At 39.0% G+C, this 22,828-nt stretch overlaps 1 protein-coding gene across 1 annotated transcript; it reads left to right on the top strand.

Annotated features, from left to right (window-relative positions):
- Window positions 1-4,800: 4,800 nt before the first annotated feature.
- Window positions 4,801-21,882, top strand: LOC119740695 (semaphorin-5B-like). Its single transcript, XM_038216072.1, has 17 exons — window positions 4,801-4,995; window positions 6,856-7,033; window positions 7,663-7,808; window positions 9,215-9,265; window positions 11,065-11,169; window positions 12,716-12,869; window positions 13,317-13,450; window positions 14,672-14,789; window positions 15,499-15,559; window positions 15,792-15,945; window positions 16,314-16,527; window positions 17,106-17,197; window positions 17,698-17,879; window positions 18,971-19,014; window positions 19,716-20,033; window positions 20,873-20,955; window positions 21,571-21,882. The coding sequence occupies exons 2-17, from the start codon at window positions 6,898-6,900 to the stop codon at window positions 21,619-21,621; spliced, it is 2,043 nt and encodes a 680-aa protein (XP_038072000.1). The 5' UTR covers window positions 4,801-4,995; window positions 6,856-6,897; the 3' UTR covers window positions 21,622-21,882.
- The last annotated feature ends 946 nt before the right edge of the window (window positions 21,883-22,828 follow it).

Raw genomic sequence — 22,828 nt, 5'->3', positions numbered from 1 at the left:
AATGGCTGTTAATGCTAAGGCGCGTGGACCCGCAGACTAAGAACCTATGGCAGCCGCGATGCAGCTAGGCCCTACATCATTCTGCTCGGAGCACTTTCTGCCAGAAAGTTTCCATGACGGACCAGTCAGGAGGTGGCTCAAGAGGGACGCGGTGCCGACCATTTTCCCTTTCATTGGAGCTCCACACTGCCAAGTATAGATGAGCATCGCCAGGAGTTTCTTTTCAAATGCGGGTGGGGGTTTCGTTTGACGCTTGGGGCGCTGTTCAAAACTGTAAACAATTACGGTTTCTTATTTTGGGGGCCTTTTAAGGCCTCTCCCCGGCATTTTCTGTCGTTTAGAATACGATATATTAGAATAAATTATTAACTCCAACCCTCGTCGTTCCCCCTAGTAGGCCTACCCCTCTTTGGTGGGGATCGGCAAAGGGGGAAGGGCGAAGGGGGCGGCAAGTTTCCCCTTTGCGTCTGAACCCCTCACCCCTCCCTGCGATGCCAACGATATTGTACATAGCACAATTTGGTTGTTCATGTTTTTGGCAGAAGACTTTGATTTGAGAATAATTTTCATTTTCTTTGACAATGATATCAGAAAGAATGTTTAATAATTGATCTTTCGATTTATCATCTCGGATGCAAAGTAGGTAACAACGCGTTAATTGATTCATTAATAGAACACTGGCTTGATTTGCAGGGTATGTCGTCTAGTGTGTTTGATCAGAATGAAAAATGTACAGCACACTAAGTCTCATCAAAAACTGGTATCGAACTCAGTTGCTTTGGATTGCTAAAATCAGTTACTACACTGTAGACGTCTAAAATAATAGTGTTCATTCAATGCATACTTTATTATTTTTTAAATTCATACCTTCGCTTCTGCAGTTGTCATTTGCCAGAACATGCATTATCTCAGGTACCTCGAACCTTCTGTTTCCAAAAGCTAAATCGCGTTCCTACTATTTATCCCACCCTTTAGAATGTGACAAAGGAAAGAACTACCTTGACGTCCATTATTGCGATGGCCCCCGTTCACAGACCCCAACCAACATTGAGTGACATACGGATGAGCATCAAATTGGTAAGTAGACCCCAAGACTCAGTCGTAGTCCTAATGTATCGTGTCAACCGGAGAAAGGTATTATTATTAAATATGATGTCCCTTGTCCTGTGGACGTTGGATTCTTGCATTATGATACTCCGTCACTCTGGGCGGTTTCTTGAGAGCTGCACAGCCTCGACTAACGTCAATTGGACTTCTCGTTTGCACAATATTTGATGATCCATCATTTGCGTCTGATACCGTGAGCTCGCCTCCCTTGCACAGCATCTTAGAGAGCCGTGTATAGTAGTCGAACTGCTCACATGCGGACGATGTACCCTAACCACTCTGCCTGTCTTCGTAAAACATTCGAAAACAGATTTTCTGTTAATATTCCTCGCAGTTGGCTAAGTACCTCCGTGTTCGTAATCCTAAATAAAAGGACAAATTTCGAAATAATGTCGGATTATCTGTTTAACATTTTCAAATTTTTTAGGATCATGACTATGCAAGCCCTGTGAGCATTGAACGGAAGATGGAGCAGACACAGAGACTGCTGGACAATGCTTGACAGGAGTTGCGAGCTGTCAAACTGCGTCTTGCACGTCGTGAGCTAGCACCGAAGAATGTCACCAACAAACTGGAAGATATCATGATACTTGGTTGGGAACAAAGCCATGTTGACCCAAACAAACCCAACTGAGTTCTAATAAGCAGCGCGAATTTCCCCCTTTGAATGGTGTGAGTTATTGTATTCCAAAAAAATATGTAACTCTAAACAACTTCAGTCTAACATCCCGTCTGTGATACACCCATGGCATAAAGAAATCCCTGCCTTGAAAAAAAATCAAGTTTAACATTTGTTACAAATTAAACCAAATATAAGTACATGAAACCTATGAAAGTATATTAAATCAATGTAAACGTCACACAAAAACGGTAAATAAATAGTGCTTAAATCTCCTCCATTTTTCTGTAATTGAATTCGCACACTGCCATTCTGAACTTATATCCAGTGAGTTAAGTCTTCCTTTACCAATTCTGTTTAATTTTCAAATAAATTCCAAATAGCATTTGATTCTTTCAGATTTTTGTTTTCAATCTCATCATGTACATTAAATTGGAATGCTAAACCCGTATCTCAAAAAAAAATGCATCCCGAGTCGTATGGCTCATTTATGGACGGTTTTGAAAAGGGTTCACATAAATGAGAAGAAAAACTGATTAAAATATTCTTTTAATTGTCCAGTTAATCCATGTATCACATTGTGACATTGAGGCTTCTACTAAAGTTTGGTTCGATAAATTCTGTTTAATGTTATCTCCTATCTGTGAACTTTAAAGGCATATGGGAAGATTTTGCTTTTGTAACTTCAACATTTCCATTTCTTTTGGTGCATTTTTGCTTCGTTTTAAGCAGCAAAGTTTTTATTGCTCCAAAGTAATGTTAAGAAGAGAGCATAACAACTAACTTGTAGTTTCAGATATACAATTTTAGAAAACAGAGAAAATAGGTATGCACAATTTTTAGGGTTTCGTAAACTGGATTCCGTTGCTAACGCTCGTAAGATTTTCTTAAACTACATTGTAACTCAATTATTGTTTTCTTCTGAATGATTCCATTTCAACTGGATTAAATTCACATACTTCCAGTCCTGTCTGCAATTTGAGCAAGGATTTTCTCATTAAATTAGTAGATCCGAGTAATCAGTATAGATTCCGGGTAATGTGCCACTGTGCCACTGTGCCACTTTTTACAAGGCGGTTTGCGAAAAGAAATGCAGGTGCAAGGTTTTTTAAATTAACCTCCTCTCTATTTAGCGATATGTATCATGTATGTGATGTTAGTAGTGTGCTCAACATGCATGTACTGATACTATAGTTTTATTAGCGATTTAGATGATGAGCATTTAAGATTTATGATTTTATGATTTATGAGTTTATGATTTCTTCAATTTTGTAACGTTTAATCTTGAATTTAGCGGTTCAAACTAAATCAGATTTATACTTCAATGTATATTCTATATTATATGGACCTTTAAAGATATAGTCCATCATTTGTAATTTGTGCATTTTGTTCGTTCGAAGCAACAAACGTTCTCAAAATCGAAAGAATTGTGATAAACAACTAAGCTGATGAAGTTTCAGCTAAGCTTCAGCTGTATTTTTCGAGAAAAACAACATTCTAAGATCTCGTTATCAAATCAAAAGTTGCTGAATCATGTTTTGAATTGGGCCTGAATTCAGCGTCCGAGACACGTTCGCACTGAGCCGAATGCAGCTACGCGATGTCGCGCACTGATCCGACGAATTCATAGAGGGCGCGCGTGCGTGTGCGTCGTTTCAACGCTTGCGCGCTCTTCGCTCTACTAACGGAAATTTCCAACGGTGCGTCTTAAGACGCACCGTTGGAAAGGCCTTCTTTCGTTGATTTCTTCAAACTGACAGCATGCCAGAAAGAATAATTTCACAGGGAGTTTAGTCCCCTTACTATCTTTCAACCTAGTATGTTTTTCAACAATAATTACGTCAGTCACTTTTTGGATAGCTGCTCTTGAAATGATGGACTATAGCTTTAAGGCTTTAATCTATTCACTCCATATTTTTTTTCTTCTGAATTTCACCTTCAAAGTCATTGCGATCTGGCCAAATTATATGAATTTATAATAAATGATAAGATTAAAGGACAATTTTGAAATCATTTACATTATTTGACTCATCCAACAATTTCCTTAAGTATAACGTGCACAAAAAGAGAGATTACAACAGCGATGCAGCTAAGCGATGAATAGTCTGGTTTGGTTTTTTTTTTATGTCCTAACACTGTTATCCCTAACTATTTTAAACATTTCTTTCATTTACGCAAAAACGAAGAAAACGACGGAAATATTCAGACTGGAGTACCGAGGTGTGTTGTGGATGATGGCACGATACCCCGAAGACGTTCTGCAGCCAACTTGCCATCGGCTTAAGACCCTGTTCTCCGCTTCAAAGACGTCTGCAGATGCGACATGAAACAGTGCGACATTGATCCAACTAATTGGGAGCCTGCCACGAACGAAGGCCAAGCATGCAGGGCTAGAGTACGCACAGGAGTCACGAAGAGTGAGGAAAAGCGCTGCAACATCTGGCAGGAAAAGGATGGGAGACGAAAGAGAAGAGCTCGCAACGGAATTGATCAGCCTTTACATGTGGCCCTAGCAGAGACTGTCTCTCTAGAATAGGATTCTACAGCCAGAGAGGGCGCTGTCCCACCAATCAATGTCTCTCGAGACAAGGAGGCCAACAACTGCATATATTGGCTGGATATATGATTGTGACATTTTAACTTTCACGCCGCGACGTCTTGATTGTGTTATTACCCCAGACACCCCACACAAAAACAAACACTTATTAAAAGCACAGCCCAGACTATTCCGCTAATAATGTGCAAGATTTTTGAACATGCAAATGATCCAATGCTAGGGTGAGAAAGCAGGTAGTAATGGGAGCGCACTACTGGTGCAAAGGTTGGTACAAAGCAGTCACAGATCTGGGCATGTGCAGTTGCATTTGGTGACGTCATTTTTGAAGTTGTTTGTCCCCCTTTTTGTCCCCACACGAAGTATTGCAAACTTTTACCCACTTTAGGAATCACAAAGGACTCTCAGGCTGTACTCTTCACGCATGGATGCCTCAGAATAGTCGGCATTGTCCGCTCCAGCCAGACTTATAAATCAACATGAGAAAAAAACTAAATATGCAGCTACTGCGCTAGAATATTCGTGTATGCCTACACATACTTCTATATGTTCCGGGTATGGCGAGGATCACTATTTCCTATGTCACACATGTACGGGGCGATTTAACACAGGGACTGTGACCGTACTTGTTTACTTTTGCTGATAATCATTCGAAATCGTGATTCGAAACCTGTGGAAGAAGTACTTCCAGGTGTGAGTGACCATCATTCACTTGGTACGTATGCGGAGTTGTTGGTTATTTTTTTCAGCAAAATAACCCAGCATTTACACTCAGATTTTAGTAGCTGATGATGACATAGTTGACAAGTTCAATAGTGAACGGCTCCTTATCGAAGGTTGTATAGGGAACAGAAACTTGTATTTTGGAAAGTTCGAAAGCGGAGTGCGTAATTTGCCCCTAAAGTTGGCAAACCGAATTTCACGATTGTATTAGACTTTTGTTTGCATACGAATTTGGAAAAGGTTGCAAATAAAAATGGAAAACGGACGTACAAAGTACTGGCATTTAAAGTGATAAGTGATAATTTAATTCCACATAATTATTAAGTGATAATCTCTTTTTCAAGTTCAAGGCTTAGTTCCATTATTTTTCTGTCACCTTGACGAGATAGGAATATCTATATTTAAAGGTATTGTCGGGACATTTCCCGGAATATGTGTGCCCTCTGTCTGCAACTATATTATCTGCAACCCAACAACGAAATAAAACACCACACATCTTTTCTCTTGTTCTGAACTTAAACTATTCATATCATCTTGTTTACAGATATTTACAACGCCATTCCTTATTACTGTTACTTCGGCCGATTAATCAAACAAATATTTCGCAACTTCTTATACTTTCAATCTTCCACTAAATTCTTCAGGTAATTAATTTTTGTTTAATGAGATTTGCACGGTTTGACTTTCTTAATTGGAAATAAATACTTTGTACCATTTTAAGGAGCGTTGGACGGATAGCAAGGATATCTATCAAGATCGTCTAAGACCCAAGCTCGATCTTGGAAACACCTCGGTGTCCTACGGCCTCTCTCAGTACAGTCTAGTCTAGACGATAAGTTCTTCTTGGTACCCTTCACACAACTTCTTCAAATATTATTAAACAAACATTTCAAGAGTCACTCTTTTGATACTTGATAATACCTTTTTTGTAAAATTAATCATCTTTAAATCATATTAAAATGTATACAAATCCATTATTTGGTCTCAATAAACTCCCTTAAATTAGTGTTCAAAGTTATTAAAAAAAAAAAAGTTTAAAATTAACACTTACGGACGTTTGATTCTCCGAACTGCATGCAGAAGTGTGCTCCTGTGTGTTTTCTTGAACGATGATGCTCTCAAATTAAGGGATACTGTTCGTGATAATTTTCCCTTGTATATTCATATTTTAACTCTCATTTCTAAATATTTCTATTGTGCAATTTACGCAAAATTTAGGTTATAATATTGGTGTAGGGCTACTTTTCTCCTGTTCTTCCCCCTTCCCCCTCCTTTTTGTGGGCGGGGTGGATTAGGGGTGGTAAGTCGCTCGAGAACCCCTTGGATAACTACATGTAATTGTTTTGATGTGATTAACGTTTTATCTTAGTTGTTTTCAATTGTATTTTACCATTCCACATGGTAAAATACAAAAAGGAATCCCACTTTTGACAGGAATTTTAACCTATATATACTTACTAAACTATAACTGTTTTTGTGGTTATAATGTAATGAAGTATATAGCTCCTCATGAACTGTACATGGTGAAAAAAAATCTTTAAATAATCGCAAGAATAGTGTTATTATGCTAATTTGAATACAAGTCACAAAAGTCACTGTTGTCCACGTGTATTGTTTATTGTCTTCAAATCAAGCTCCGGAGCTCAGTCAAGCAGATTGAATAAAGCCGTCCGTGGACAAACAGGTTTGGCACATGAACATTTTGAAACTACATTTGCAATCCTTTTTCGTCACTTGTGTTTAAAAATTAATATTTTAATACCATTAAATTGAAATATTGAAATATCCTCAACAAGTAGGTGAAAACTGCTGTCAAAAGTGGGTTTCCTTCTTTTTGAACCACCATGTACAGTAGTGCACATCTAGCTGTCTGCCTGGCTCCATTGTCGACATCATGTCAACTGCCCGCTGCGTATCTTGGCTGGTACTCGGCATTCTTCTCGTCTGCCTGGTACCCGCTTGTTACTCCCAGAACGAGGAAGTTCTGCGTAAAATCCAACGGCCCTATCCGAAAAGCTTCAACTGGAAAGGTAATTTCGGCATGTTTTCCGTCATTTCTATGTATCAAATGAATCCGTGGATAACCGGTGATACTAAGACTAGGCAACGGGGCCTCTGGACAATGAAAGGAATAAAAGGAATAACAGAACATGATATCAATAAAATGGAATTACAATTTTTTGAAACTGTAATTCATTTTCCAGTTCAATACATGTGATTCCATTTAATAAATACCCTGTTTAGTTATTCCTTATATTTCTTTCATTGTCCAGAGGCCCATTGTTGCCATGGTGTTGATAGAGAGAGGTTCCTGAACATTGTGTTGGTAGTGAGTGGGTTAGTCACAAGGAAATGCCTGTGCATATGGGCGTCGCGGGGGGGGGGGGGCAAGGGGGGCGCTTGCTAATACCCAGACCGAATGTTGGCCGAAGAGAGAAAAAAAACACTGGTAACCTTTCCCGTTTTTGTGGGAGACAACGGCATGTCTAAAGTAACATTTTTTTTAATCACCTTGTACAATTCTGCCGCTAAAAACAATACTATGAGTACATTATAATGTCACTGTTTTATTCTCAAACAAGAAATAATAGTGTAATAGCAAAATGAGATAACAGTTTCCAAGCCTTGATTATAACAAATCGACTGGTGTGCTATACAGATGTATCTGGTTCAATCATGACGCATGGACCCAATGCTTCAGTCATCGACGGCAAGTACTACCGCACGCTGGAATTGATCAATGATCAACTCTTCGTGGGGGGTAAAGCTCAACTGTTTTCCGTCAACCCTGCAAACCTAGAAATGGTAAGAAAAAAATCCGAAGAAGCAAAACCAATAGAGAGACCAAGCAAGCAAGCAGGCAAGCAAACTAAAAGGAAAACAGGCAAACGGGCCATCACGCAAGCAATAAAGCATTTTAGCAAGTAAATACTCATCAGGCAGCAGGCAAGTAGCAGGTAGCATTTTTTTCTGCGGCCAATGATTTTGGGCAAATTGTTTTTGAAAAAGATTTGACTTCTAACAAACTGAAACAACAAATTGTGAGCTCCCCAAACCAAATCCTGGGTGCGCCACTGGGCAGGCAGACAGCAGGCAGGCAGCAGAGAGGCACGCTACTTAGCAGTGGCGTAGCCACGGGGGGAGTGGGGGGGGGGCGACAGCCCCCCCCCCCCCATGAAACGTTGTCGCCCCCCCCCCGTCGCCCCCCCTCCCCACTGAGATTTTGAGTTTCTAAAAAAATTATCATTGATCTACATGACGCCCCCCATGAAATGTTCAAGCCCCCCCCCCCCACCCCAGCGCCGCCCCCCCCCCCCTGAAAAATTCCTGGCTACGCCACTGCTACTTAGCTATAGCTACCTAGATGGATTACTGCCACAAATGTCAAACTAATATTCATAAATACCTAAGACAGTTTACGCATTCCTATTGGTCGAGAGCCCGTCACGTGGCCGGTCTTAAACGGATGATAAAGATATGGCTAGCTGGTCTTAAACACTTTTCCAGTGTCACATGAATTTGGACTCCCATAACATCCGGTGCCTTTTAACGTTTCATTGGTTGAATATTCACATTCCTCACGCATGCATGCGCAATGTACTACCAGTGAATCAGTATTTCATAGTCCGAAATTCACATTACACCAGCCCAGCTGCATTTTGCGCGACTAGGCGCAGTAAGCGCGACGCGCACGCAATGTCCTTATAAGGTAACGAGTTGTAGAGGGGCATTCCATATTATAGTCAGAGTAAGTAAAATTGTTGAAAAAAATGGTTGGTAACGTCTAGTTTTTGATTTCTTTTGATTTTTGGAACGAAGGATTTGGGTTTTTCATTGAAAAGGTATTTATGAATAATGATAAATATGTGCTCGGTCGGTATTAAACACTCTGTTTAAGACCGGTGTGGAGCCTGGATGGGTGATAATTACCCATCCAGACTCCCACCTGTCATAAACAGAGTGTTATAATACCTCCCGAATACACATTTATTCCCTTAATAAAACAAACTTTGTGCAATAGGTACCCTGATAATTATAATTGATTCGTATTCTGTTCAGTGTTTTATCAAGTGATTTCAATGTGCTAATAACACAATTAACACAGTATTAAATTCTACACTTTGGGACTAATGTACAACATAAATATCGGATTTTAAAGTGTCTATGTAATGATTTTGGTGAACCTGTTATTTTTGTTTTCAAATTTACAGCTTAATAACGTATCCATTCCGACCAATGGAGGCTATTCGTGCCATGATCATGTAAGTCTAGTAGAATTGTTTATAATTTCCACAATTTCCAACATTTGCACTTAAATTGTCAAAAAAAGTCTGCATGAGAAGATGCAGACGTTTTTGTCAATTGAAGTGTTTTGAGATTTGTTTTAAAATGACTTATTGTGTACAGTTTTCAGTTTGAAATGGTTTTCGCATTAAACTCACCTACCACTGTCTGCCTCTGAATGACTTTTTGTCCCAAATACTTCAAATCAGTGCATTGTCAAATTGTCTGGATAACTCCTGCTCCTTGCCCATCCCTTCGACCACCAATGGACGGAAAACTAAGGACCATTAAAAATGGTACGCGTACGTATATGTTCGGATATAAATTTCTCAAATTAATTTTAATTTAAATTTTGCACGAATCTGTCTTGAAGGGTAATTTGAAGTAGGAATGTGGAGATTGCCTTAGCAATGTTTACTGCATTTCTTGACTTTATTTTAGTGTGTATCATTATAAGTGATGACCAACAAGCTCTGCAATAATCACAAAGTGGTATTCTATTACTGTGCTTGAGCAGTTTATACGAAGCTTCTGTTGATAAAGGGCAACATCTTACAGTGCATGCGAGTCAAACAACTATACACTTTTAAATTAACCATAGTTTTATTTGGTAGCAACATAGATGAGATATTTTCATAGGTACTTTTGGAGTAACTCTTCCCGCTTTTTTTTTGGTGACATTTTTACTGGATTGGTGTTCAAGTATGACTGCACAGGAGACAATTAAAGAGGTCGGGTGAAATCTGACTTGCGCCAACTGATCAGGGCTGGATAAGGAAGAGACAATTCAAAAGAACACAACCATTGTCTAACAAAGAGACAAAACAGGATTTCATTAGCTTTTAAACTTTGTGATTATTTAAAACATTTAAAAGCAATTGAAAAGGCAATTAAATTCCACGGTGTCTTAGTCCTCAACAAAGCCACCATCTCGTTCAATGCACATAGCTGGGCTCGGCGCATCATTCCTGCAACAGCACGGCGAATCACATCCCTGTCTTGTCTGAGAATGTCAATTTCACGAGTTATCCTTTCCTGGAGGTCATCCAGATTTGCCTTTGAAACTCTTGCAAGCAAGATCCGCAAATCTAAACTGATTATGCGTTCCATGACCAGAACCAAGACAATGGTTCAATTGGTGTTCTTTTAAATTCTCATTCTTATCCAGCCCTGACCAGTTGGCGCAAGTCAGATTTCACCCGACCCCTTTAATTGTCTCCTGTGCAGTCGTGCATGAAAACTAATGTACTAATGCAAATATACTTTTATATCCGCATTGAATAAAACTATGGCCAATTTTAAAAGTGTATAGGTTCTTTTTACTCACACTGTACACTGACAATGTCCTCACAATCTGCTGTTATGCTTAATTTTACTGGTGCAGTCGATGTCGTTCCCTTGTGGCAATAGTGTGGCGGTTAGTTACTGCTGTCTTGTCATCTTTTGATATTAACTTGGGGAATAATGGATGATTTTTTTTCCCCTGAAAACAGGATTTGTGTGATGACTTGTGAAATATGTACTATGCAACAATATCTGCTCCATCATGTTTTTCTTTAATTCAGGGTAATTAAAACATTAAGTTAACTACATTGATTAGTAAAACTTGTTCAGAATGTTGTCCATAGTTTCTCTGTATAAAAAAAAACAAAAGGAAAATCAGAGAAAACAACGTTTTAATTACCGAATAACTATAGAAATTACCTCTTTGTTTTTTAATATCATCATCAACTTCTCCAACATCATTCAACATTGTCATTTTGGATGTGTCTGACAGTGTGATAACTACATTCGCGTGATTCAACCTCTCCCTAACGGTGCATTGTTGGAGTGCGGCACGAACAATAGAAACCCCTACTGTCAACAGAGATCCATTGGAGACGTAAGTACAATATTTTGATGATAATAACATCAATGACAGTCACGTGATGCGGCTAGCTGGCTAATACAACCAACTCAACTTTTGTTTCAAATTCAAGTCCCCAGAAACAACACATAAGTCAATATTATGATAGAAAATAATATTTTATGGCAACGATAATAGCCAAGTGTATTAGGTTGGAAGATTAGATAGAGGACTGAAAACATTGTTTGAAAATGTATTTGGTTGTATCGTGCGATTTCCTCTGTTATTTGCTATATTTACTGTTTTAAGGTAAGAAATTTAGATTTCTACGAGGAAGGGTGCTGGCTGAAAATCAAAACTGTCGGGTTCTTCTTTGCCCCCCCCCCCTCCTCCTTAATTTCAATGTCGTGATCAAGCTCGTTTCTTTCCAGTTGTCAGTGGCCTCCACTCCCAGGATCCAATTTGCTCCTTCCTTCAGTGTTGCTCCTTTTATCTACAATCAGAATTTCACTGGCTGGTTTCTAACTGAAGGTATGCACTAAAAAAAACCCAAAACAAACATTTTATTTAAATGTATTGATTATAATGTTGATAATTAAAATGCTAAATAAAACGCATACAAAGCGTATAACTTATTATGTATGAACCCGGTACCTTTCCACTGTAAGCTTCATTTGTGCAAGTTGCATTAGACCTTCAGGTGAGTAAAAACAACCGCATTTTTTTATCAAGTTAATTTTCTCAGAAATAGAATAACAGAATTATGCCACGGTTCATCTGAATAGATCATGCTGCGCGGAGCTAAGCATTGCGATTATGTAAGCACTTGTTCATTGTGTTCTCAATTTATTACTGTTCCAAGCTCTTGGAATAGACAATAACCAGCACAGCCATACTTACCTCCTTGCATCCTGGTTGCCTGAAATCATTGCCTGGCTGCTCTTCCTTCAACTTGAAGGCCATTGGGGCGAATACGCAATTCGGCCCGTCTAATATCAGCAACTGCCCGCCGGGTCATAGGTGTCTGCTAATGATCAGTATGGACCACATGAAGTGGGATTAGGAATGGTAATAAATTGAGGATACAATGAACAAGTGCTTTCATAATCGCAATGCTTAGCTCCACATTAATGAAATGTGCATGATCTATTAAGATTAGCCGTGACATAATTCAGGTAAAATAATTTTTAGCCAGCCTTATTTTATTTATGAGAAAATTGACTTTGATTAAATTGCGTTTTTTACCCACCCTGTATTACAATATAAAAAGAGACGCGGTTTGTGCCAGTTTTGGCGGGCGAGGTGTTTGGTTTTAAATTTTTTTTTCTGTTTTGTATTTTTGTTATCAGTCTTCCATAATACTCTGGAAGAACGGTATAGAACCCCCCCCCCCTCCCATCACACACACACAATTGTCCAGATGTTCAAAATGCAAGCTTTCGAACGTTAAGGAAAGCATATCCATGATCCACACCGTCCGTATACGAAATTCTCCAATCGGTGCTTAGTTTTTTTCTCTCTCTCGATTTAATTGTGATACACGTTTAAATATTTAGTTGGTTGCATACTTTTAAATCTTGAGCTGTTTGTTGGAACCAACCTGGAATTTTCGGCTGGGTCGTTGTACAGACCAGCTATCGTCAAATCGGTGCTGCAGAATGACTCCTCCCAGAATGTAGTTGGTGTTGAGGTGCAACTAAGGACTAAAGATGATGAAAGTGTATTGTCGACGCATGGTAGGTTTAAGCCCAATTGATAGCGTGTCCGGATTGGTCCATATTAAACCCAACAGAATTATAACGCCGCCATAAATATTCATTTGTTTTCACATGCAACTTCAATAATACAATGCGACACTGATGGGAACATTAAGAGCACTACAAGTGATAGTGCTGAAGTGTTTGAGGTGGGATTGAGGCCCCTTCACAACTTATCAAGCATAATAATGTACAGGACAGTTTAAGTGTCCATTTATCTTAATACGAGCGAAGGGTAAATTATTATGGGCATTAATACGTTCCACACCTTTTCCTTAGTTTGCCTTGTTTCCTTTGCCTTGTTTGCATTTCAGGCGTATCACAAAAAGTTCGATGACATTTTCAACATAACGACATTAATTAGGCAGAAACAAAAGCCCTCGTTTGCATTGTTTTTTACTCATGATCCCTACATTTTCATTTCAGGGGAACGGCCGCATCCACAGTTCGTAGGAGATCCCATCAGCTACAATGGACGAGTCTATTTCTTTTTCCGCGAGATTGCAGTGGAGTTTATCTCTGAGAGTCTCGTGTTTTCGAGAGTTGCCGTAGTGTGTCAGGTAACAAGTGCGAGTGCACAATAAGCTCTGGCCGTCGCGCATGAAAGTCTTGCATGGAATCTATCGAAATTATCCCAGGCAGAACCTAATAATGAGACGCCTTAAGATGTGACGCCGATGGCACATATTGAACATTTTTATACCTAGATTTATAGCGAGTTGGGATAAATACCACGTGACTATAACATTACTGCACATGCTTTACCTCAATTTACAAACTTTTCATAAACATCTTTCCGAATTGTTAGAAACAATTTTCGTTCGGTATTAGTTATAAATTCATTTTGTTTCCTTTTTTTTTGAAAATTAAAATGTGGACAATAAGCCCCCTAAATTTCCCATAAAATATAACTACCAGTGGTAGTTATATTTGATGGGAAATTTAGGGAGCTTATTTTGGTCAATTTTCCGAGGACAAACAGACAGACCGACAGACAGACAGCACGACAGACAGACCGACCACGAAGTGACATGTAGAAGCTCCTGCCAGAGTTTAATTCCTCTTTTCGTATAAATTTCCACCTCCCAACATTTCCATTTGCATTTCTCTAATTCCCCAATATAATATTAAAGGGAATATACATCATTTGCTTTGGCTGTAATTTTCAGAAATGGATGGAATTGGGGGGTTGGAAATATAAAGCAAATATAGTTACACTGACTTTTTTGGAGGTTTTGGGTTCGAAAATGCTATAAAAACCAAGAAAAACGATCATTTTCCTGTAGTCTGGTTCCTTGACTCCATATAAGAAGAAACAAAGCAGTTTACGTACATTGGGGAATTGTAAGGTCAGGGAACCAGTCTAGCTGGCTCGTACCCGTTCATAGGTTTGTAATCGATTGCAAACAAGTGCAATGGTCCATTGGGGCCAGTATTTGAAAAAAAGCCAGTTGTTTCCAACGCTGATCGGCCGATCAGCGTTGGAAATTGATACAAAAATACCACTTTTCTTGAAAATGACAGTATACCAGGTGCCATAATTTTACAGGATGCTTTAGACTGTCATTTACCAACATCCTATTAAGGTATTTCGCAAAAACTTGGTAGTTTTATTTTTCGATGTTTGCAAATGTTGTATATTCCCTTTAACTATATCCTTCCTCCCCTTCGATTAAAAGCTCCAGTCTCATTGGGAAAAAAATGTAATGGACAAAAAATTACGAACATCAATGTGTTATGAAATGCACTGTGGCTTTTAATCAAACTTGGTATTTCTCAAGAATGATACAGGGGGTGGTCCATTCAGCGAATTAAACGAGCACAACATAGTCACCTTTGTGAAAGCCCGACTAACCTGCTCTATCGACGGAGCCATTCCCTACCATTACAACGAAATACGTGAGTCACTCTGCCTCCATCTTTTATTTGTCTCTCTCTTTTGTAAGTTTGATTTTTAACAATCTATTAATTTTCTTAAGAAAATTGTGCCAGTAATTAACTTCACTCAACTTTGATTGCTAGGATTTTTCACCACCCCGCATATCTTAAAGGGAATGTACATCATTGGCTTTTGCTGTAATTTTCAGAAATGAACTATTTGAGGGGTTAATATAATAGATCAAATGTTGTTACGCTGACATTTTTGAAGTTTTGTGTTCGAAAAGGTTGGAAAAACCAAGAAAAACAAAAAAGTTCAAGTAGTCTGGTTCCGTGACTCCACAAAAGATAAAATGGATCAATTTATAGATGATGGAAAATTGTAAGGCAAGGGAACCAGTCTAGCTGGCCTGCACCCGTTCATGAACTGTAACCAATAGCAAACAAAATTTGGACTGAAAAAATGGTAAATTTGGAGCAGAAGTTGAAAAATAGTTAGGTTTTTCCAACGCTGGTCGGCCGACCACCGTTGGAAATGTTTACAAAAATACCATTTTCTTGAAAATGACTTCACACCAGGTGCCATAATTTTACAAGATGCTTGGGACTGTCATTTACCAACATCCTAGTAAGGTATTTCGTAAAAACTTGGTAGTTTTATTTTTCGATGTTTGCAAATGTTGTATATTCCCTTTAAGTGTGGTCATTTCTTTTTGTTTCTTGTCAACAGAGGACATTTACCAGTCAACTGATGATACCAACGTAGTTTTTGCAATTTTTGCCACGCGAGCGTAAGTACAATTTGAGGGCACTTTGTTCAACAGCATCTTGAGAAATTAAGATTGGTTAGTCCTTGACGAAGAAACAACCTACATTGCGTAATCAGATCAAATCATCTAATTTCAAATCATCTTGCAGCAGAGACTACTCCGTGCAGTGTTTGATTACTTTTGACCGGAAGTTGTTCAATGTTCATTTTTGTCTTGTTTAAATTTGTCCTGAATTTTGTTGGTATTATCTTAGACCTGTCGTGGCAAGTTCTGCAGTTTGCGCCTACCGTTTGGATGAGATTGAGGCACTGTTTCTGAACACCGAGAATAAGTTTACGTTTCAGGAGAATGATGGCGAGATTTGGAAGGACGTAGTCACGGACCCCATCACTCCAAGACTAGTAACGGTACGCAATTACTTTTTTCCCCTCTGCAATCAAGTATAGGCCAAGTCACTGTATCACCATAATACGCATGTTCAGTTTTTGAATGTAAAGGTTACCCGACCTATAGTAAGATAAACAGGTGATCGTCAGGTCAGGGAGCCAGACTAGCCTTTATCTGAAAAGCACATCGTACCATTGAACACTTATAGAACAGCTGTTCAGTTCACCTTGATAACATGGCTTCCTTTTTAAGTGTAAAGTTTCGCTTACACGTTTTCAATGTTTCAATATTTCGCTAACTTGTAAAAAAAAAAAACACTGTAGTTTATCTCCACAGCCGTTTTTTTTAGGCAAAAGCAAAAATAAAACAATTTGTATGGTTATTTCAGTGTCAAAACACTGACAGTGTTGATTTCATTCGGGCGAGAGATATATTGGAACGAGGTCAAATAATGTCGGTGTCGGCTGAGAACAAGCTGCACTACGAGACGCCAGGGGGCGCTCAAAGCAACCCTCTGTTGGTGATAGACGGGGAACGTTTCTCACAGATCGTCGTTGATGAAAACGTCGTCAATTCCATAGATGTCATGTTCATCGGAACGGGTAAGTTCATGGCATGTACTGTTTAACGATATTTGGTCATGAAAATGATTTCTATCATCAGATGTTTGACACCAATTTCAGAATTCAGCTATAGCGTTTGCGCAAATTATCAAACTTTCGAAGCGGGAAACCGTTTTTCCATGATTTCCATAGCCATATACCAATTATGAACTCTCTCATTCAAGGTCAAAATGTGGAATAGTAATGATAAAAACAGTTAGATCGATTTAGTTAAACATTTTTCGTATTCATTATAAAGTCGATTGAATGCCTGTCATTGGGACCACTATTGGTATTTTAAATATGAAGACAAAAATCGGACGAGTTGCCTTTGTTCGCGTAAAATTAGAAGCACATGTGTGCCACAAGGAGTGGTATTTAGCTGCGAAAAAAACTGGTTTCATCGCCCTATTTTCAAAACCATTCTCGCCCTCACTTGAACGCAATTTTACTTTAGTCTTCGATGATTTCATTGATTTTCTTCTGTTTATAATTTTAAATTGTTTCCCGAATGAAGTAGGTAAAGAGGACACCTTCTCGTAACTGTCACACATCGTTTTTTTCGATGATTTTCACAGAGAATGGGACTGTACTGAAGGCGTATTTGAACGCGAACCGATCCGTAGCGAAAGTCGTGGAGGAGATTAGCCTGAATACAGACGGTCGCAAAGTCAGTGGAAAATAGAAATATCTCTAAGCTGTTTTTCCGTCTCGACTCTCGAGGTTGTTTCTTAATCGTGATTCTTAACATGTTTCTGAAAGAAAGCAAATTCCTCACGATCTTGATCTTGATCTTTATCGTTTCACTGCATCGCCTCGGGTGTGGCTGTTAACGTGCAGTTAACGATATAACGTTGGAAGGGGACATCTGTCCATTCCAAAAACTTTATTAACGAAGCATGCCACAAAGTTGTTCCAACTCCCCACGCAGATTTTGACTTTTAAAGTTGTTCAGAATCCCAAAATTTTGAATTATGGATTATCCTCCCGAATTCCAAAGTTTTCAGAAGAGTAGTCTCTCAAATACTCTCTTTCCCATTTCTATTCCTAGACTTTCCCTGACTCTAATCAGCCAAGCATTCCCACAGTAATTTCCATAGTAATTTTAGGTATGACGTATATAAAACACCGTCTTCAACCACGACTAATAGGATCAATATTTACACGCAGACCCCGGTGTTGACTATGCTGCTGAGTGACTCCGATCAAGCCGTTTTTGTCGGCACCGACATTGGCGTCTACAAGGTACCATTCCAACACTGCCAGGATTTCGCCTCGCGTGTTGACTGTTTAGTCATTGAAGATCCGTACTGCAGTTGGAACGGTAGTTCGTGTGTCAACTCCGACGAGGGGTAAGTTACAGGTCCTAACTTTTTACTCTCACTTTTGTAGATTAAAAACAAATCGCTATTTTTTGGCACTATTTATGCCTCTTGAGAGTTCTGAAATGGTTTTTGTTGACCGATCAGATTCGTTGAGCTATAGATGTGTCTTTTGGGACAATCACAAAGCAAAAAGGCAAGAAATGCGAACATGTATCTGGCTCGTAAGCTGGAGTTGAAACGCCCGCTTCGTCTGAGTTTCTCAAAATATGAAGTACCTATTTCACTTGATAACCACACCCTTAAATTGGCAGTTGTTGCACTGTGTTTTCCCAACGTTAGCTAAAATAACTGCCTATAGACAGTTATTGGCAAATTCTACTCAAAGATAAGAATTCATTGAAAAAAAAGACAAGCTCGATCGTATCTTGGAAGCTGCGGGCATACGAATTCGTGTTCATGCATGAGTCACGTGATTGTGGCAGGTTATTTCTGGAGTGGAAGGAGTAGTGTTTTGAGTAAAAGAAAATCAGCTTTTTGATCCCAGTGACTCCTTGATGACCTTTGACCCCAGTCTTGGTCATGTGACATGTTGGGGCTGGGATACTGATACTTTTGACAAAGTTTGGTTGAAATTGGTCAAAATATGTAGGAGCAATACTAGACAATGTCGACGTTTGTTACTAACTAACTAACTAACTAACTAACTAACTAACTAACGGAGAGACATGATGATTTGTTGAGCTGCTATCCCGCAGCTAAAAATATTAATACCAGGTGTTTTAAAATAAAACTATTAAAGCATTGTAAATGATATCGCATTTGTGATCTGTGATGGGACGTCAACACATCATAATAGACCAATCAGGTATTCCGACATGGGGCAGTTGGCACAGGACTTTCGCCATTGAAGGGGCCTTCGTGGGTGTACAGTGATATGCGATGGGGTTGGTCTAAGGCTTATTGCACAAAGCAGCTGTCCCGTGATGGATTATCTGAACAATAGCTAGCACAATGCATTAGCCATTGAAAGGGGGCATCTGTGATAGAAGTGATAACGTATCTGATTGGTTTATTCTGTGAATCCGTCGATCTCACTTGTGTTTCTTGTATATTCACAGGGAGCAGGACTTGGAGACAGGAGCTGACAACACCGTTGCTCCAAGTATGTAATCTATACTCGACTCTACCTTTTCCCACGATTTGCGTTACTTTGGCGTTAAAAGTTAGCATTATACTTATTTAGAGATATCTCTATGTGAATATATACCTTGGACTAAAAGAGATATATCTACACATTAGCAGATTTGAGTAAAAGCTGTGTTTGATGCAGTGTTAATCTTTACACTCCATACTGTACGGCGCTCGCCCATCAAGACTCCCAAATCCAACCTGTCTCTATTTTTCACCCATTTTCCTTGGACAATGGAGCTGTAAACCTGTTGAGCTGGAAACATGTATTCTTTTTAGTTCTGATCCGGTTTGTCATTTCAGTCATGTTATTGGTGACATGTCCAGAAAAGTGTTGAAAACGGTTTGTGCAAAATTACAGTTTAACATTTGATTTTTGTTTAATTGAGTCTACTAAAGTTTTCCCCCATATTTCAATATAGGCCTAGCCAATACGACTTTCCATCGCTGGCGGTACAAAGCACATTAATAAATAACGTCGATTCATTTTGTGGTCTTGAATGTTTTTCTCATAATTTATTCATATTTTTCACAGGAGTGGTCATCAAGTTGAATGACCCTCGGTATGTAATAAGTGTGAGATATAAACTCAAGTTTATATTAAGTTTGCCATGGCTCACCCCTTTGTAAGATATTTGACAGAAATCTATTATATTTTTAATGTTATTTTTATAGGCATCACAGTACACCGGGCTCCCAAAAGTCAAAAAAGGTACCTGAACATCAACGACAGGCCGATCAACCTGTATCTTTTCGCCGAGACTCCTACGGGTCAAAACCTTCGCGTGGTCAACAACGAAGTCCCGTGCCCACCGTGCGCCAGCCTGCCGTATGCCGAGTATCGAGCCGCCAGCGCCGGCAAAGAGTTCCTGTCGTTGGTCATCAACGGATCGAATTCCATGGAGACTATGAACTGCTCCTGTACAGTCGCCCTGGCCGTAGACGGAGGCTACACCGAGTCGTTCAATTTCACTCTCACTACGGATGACTCAAGTAGGCCTACGTGTTTCTCAGCTCGTTAGCTGTTTTGCTTACCAATTGGTTTTCCTCGCTTACTTAAACATTCACAGCAATAGCTTCACACCAACGAATAGTATAATTCTTAATGATGGAGTCCGCATAATTCCTGTTACTCTCTAAATTCCAAAGAGTGAAATTAGGGGCTAGACGTTTTAGAGTGCAAATCACTCTCATTTTCGATTGAAATAGTCTGAAAAATGAACCACCTCAGTCACAGCTCGAGTGAAAACTCAATCTTAACGATTGAAGGAATATCACTCTAAAACGTCTAGTCCCTAGTTTCCGACTGTGAGAGTGAATCTTCACTCGAATCGAGTGAATTTTTCAGAGTAATGTACCCTTTAGGAGACATTGATTTTTCGTCATAAGTTATTTAACTTTCGTCATAAGTTATATAACTTTCGTCATAAGTTATACCTTAGGGAGACACTGGACATTAACATTTCAATGTCTCCCTTATGGGAATGTCCCTCTAAGGTACATTCCCAGTAATAATAATTTTGAGTATCATTTTCATACGGACTATCCGTTTTTCATATAGTGAAACCATGGAACAGACGATTTAGAAGATTGGAACTCACAGAAATAATGTTAGATTGAAATGCTTGGGAAAGGATTCATGCACTTCTGTGCAAAACTCTCGAGTACAAACAGTCGATCTATTCGATGGAAGAAGTTTCACTCGCAATCGTCTTGTCCCTATTAGTTTCAGTGGGGTGGATTGAATTTTCACTAGTTTGGAAATTGGATAGATGGGCCTGTTGAATATTGGTTTTCTCATCATTAATTATTTGTATATGTTACAAATTCAGATGAAGCCCAGGTAAACGAACTGGAAGATTCCGACGAGATAAGACGATATCAAAGCAAACTGCAAGACTGGAAAAACAAAGTGGTAAGTGCCTAATGGCCTTTATTCATGAGTCGGCCATTTAAATTGAAAAAAGAGGTACTTGGAACTTGCGAAGAAAATGAAAGCAATGCAATAAAGTATGTAACACATTTATGTCGGTCTGCTCAGATGGATAATTTAAAATTTGATATTAAATATACTCTAATGTTTTAAGCCACGTTTAAAAAAAGAATGAAAGTGAGGCTAGAATGTATAAATAGTCTGGCACCATCCCATTCAACAGTTAACAATTTACACAATACATTCAGGGAACACGACAAACATGGCTTCTTCGTAAATAAGGTCCATAGGCCTGCGTCCCGTGCCAATATAGGCCAAAAACGAAATCCAGCGTGGTCCATTGAAAACGGTCAAAATGATGCGTGACAGGCGTTCCCATGCCAGCTTTATACAGGGTTTAAAATGAGAAATTCAAATAATAAGTATTTAGCTGTTTAACAGAGATTGAAAGCAGATGACTTTCAAATACCGATTGCAATTACCGATACCAAACTACCGATTACCCTTCTATGCGAATCACATTGTGTGGATTTTGGCGATAGCATCAGCAGTTATAACATTATAAATGCATATTTCTACTTATTATTTGTTTTAAAGGGTGAGTCGTGTGGACTAGATGACGTACAATCGTGCCAAGCACGACCGTAACCATGCCACACTGAGTTACGTCACAGCGTTCCCGTTGACTGATTGGATTTGCCCCAATCACGTGACACGGAAGCTCTTTTTTAAGTCTCTCGAAGAATTGCACTGCTCTAAAACGATATGTTTGAATTTGTGTGGCCGTGGTTAACATCGGCATTTATTTTGTCTTTTGTAAATATGTTTTTGTTTTCTAAATAAATGTTGCTACTTCATGCCTTTTAAAGGTCCTTACACTGAACAATTGCCTGGGTTAATTTTCCAAAGAAAGGGTGAAAACTGGAACTACCCAAACTTGGGTTGTTCTATAACCAATTGTTTGGGTTATAATTTATGTTAAATTCAACCAAAAATTGTAGTCATAGAAGATCAAATTAAATTCGGTCTGGAATGACCACAAGTTTTGGTTGAATTTAACATAAATTCTAACCCAAACAATAACCCCAGTTTGGGTAGTTACAGTTTTCACCCCCCCCCCCTCCCCAGGCAATTTTTCAGTGTACAATCGTTTGCATGTGCATCTTTTTTTTAAGCAACAACATTGCTCAAAATTATAAGTATGAGAGATTATAACTAACTTGTGAGGAAAAAAAATGGGGGGGGGAATCTCACATATAAACCTGGATTCCGTTGTTTGCAATTCTGATTCAGGAGTTGCTGTTTCTTATTTTGTATCGCACTCTCCCATGCATGCTCAAATCTACTTGGGACACGGTTCAGAACCCTCCGCCGGTTTGTGATAGGCCTACGTGACGTGTAGGCCTACATGACTGGACACCGTGACCATCTTCCTATGGGGCGCTGTTCAAATTGGACGATCATGGGCGCTATCGGACAAAATGTGGCGCTTTTCAGGACGCTGCTAGCTGAAAACTGAGGCATTTACGTGTAAAAAACTGTCTAGGCCACTCGTGAGAGCTTAACAGTAATTTTCCATTGATATACACGATAAAAACCAATATAAACTTTTTGCCTCTTATACACATAGGTTGGAAGTTGTTTATAGTAACTCAGTATACATGGTGATTATATTTTTGTTACAGCAATGTCGGTATCATATATAGCTTTTTATGATGTATTTGTAAGAATATATAGTTATGTTACCTAACTGGAACGTTTGCGTTCCAGTACAAGTGATGTCAATTATTTACGCAGGAATTTTCAAGTGAAACAATTAAAGAACGAAATGGAACATGATTGTCAAATCTATTTC

Source organism: Patiria miniata, unplaced genomic scaffold, assembly GCF_015706575.1.
Source record: "Patiria miniata isolate m_02_andy unplaced genomic scaffold, ASM1570657v1 HiC_scaffold_5, whole genome shotgun sequence".
Lineage (NCBI taxonomy): Eukaryota > Metazoa > Echinodermata > Asteroidea > Valvatida > Asterinidae > Patiria > Patiria miniata.
Note: the sequence above shows the minus strand (reverse complement) of the source record. Positions and strands in the feature narration are given on the sequence as shown.

Bases quoted from the DNA above. Each gene is read 5' to 3' on its own strand.
- LOC119740695 (XM_038216072.1), top strand. From the start codon at position 6,898: ATGTCAACTGCCCGCTGCGTATCTTGGCTGGTACTCGGCATTCTTCTC. The intron at 7,809-9,214 runs GTAAGAAAAAAA...TCAAATTTACAG, and splicing joins ACCCTGCAAACCTAGAAATG to CTTAATAACGTATCCATTCC. The intron at 16,528-17,105 runs GTAAGTTCATGG...TGATTTTCACAG, and splicing joins TGTCATGTTCATCGGAACGG to AGAATGGGACTGTACTGAAG.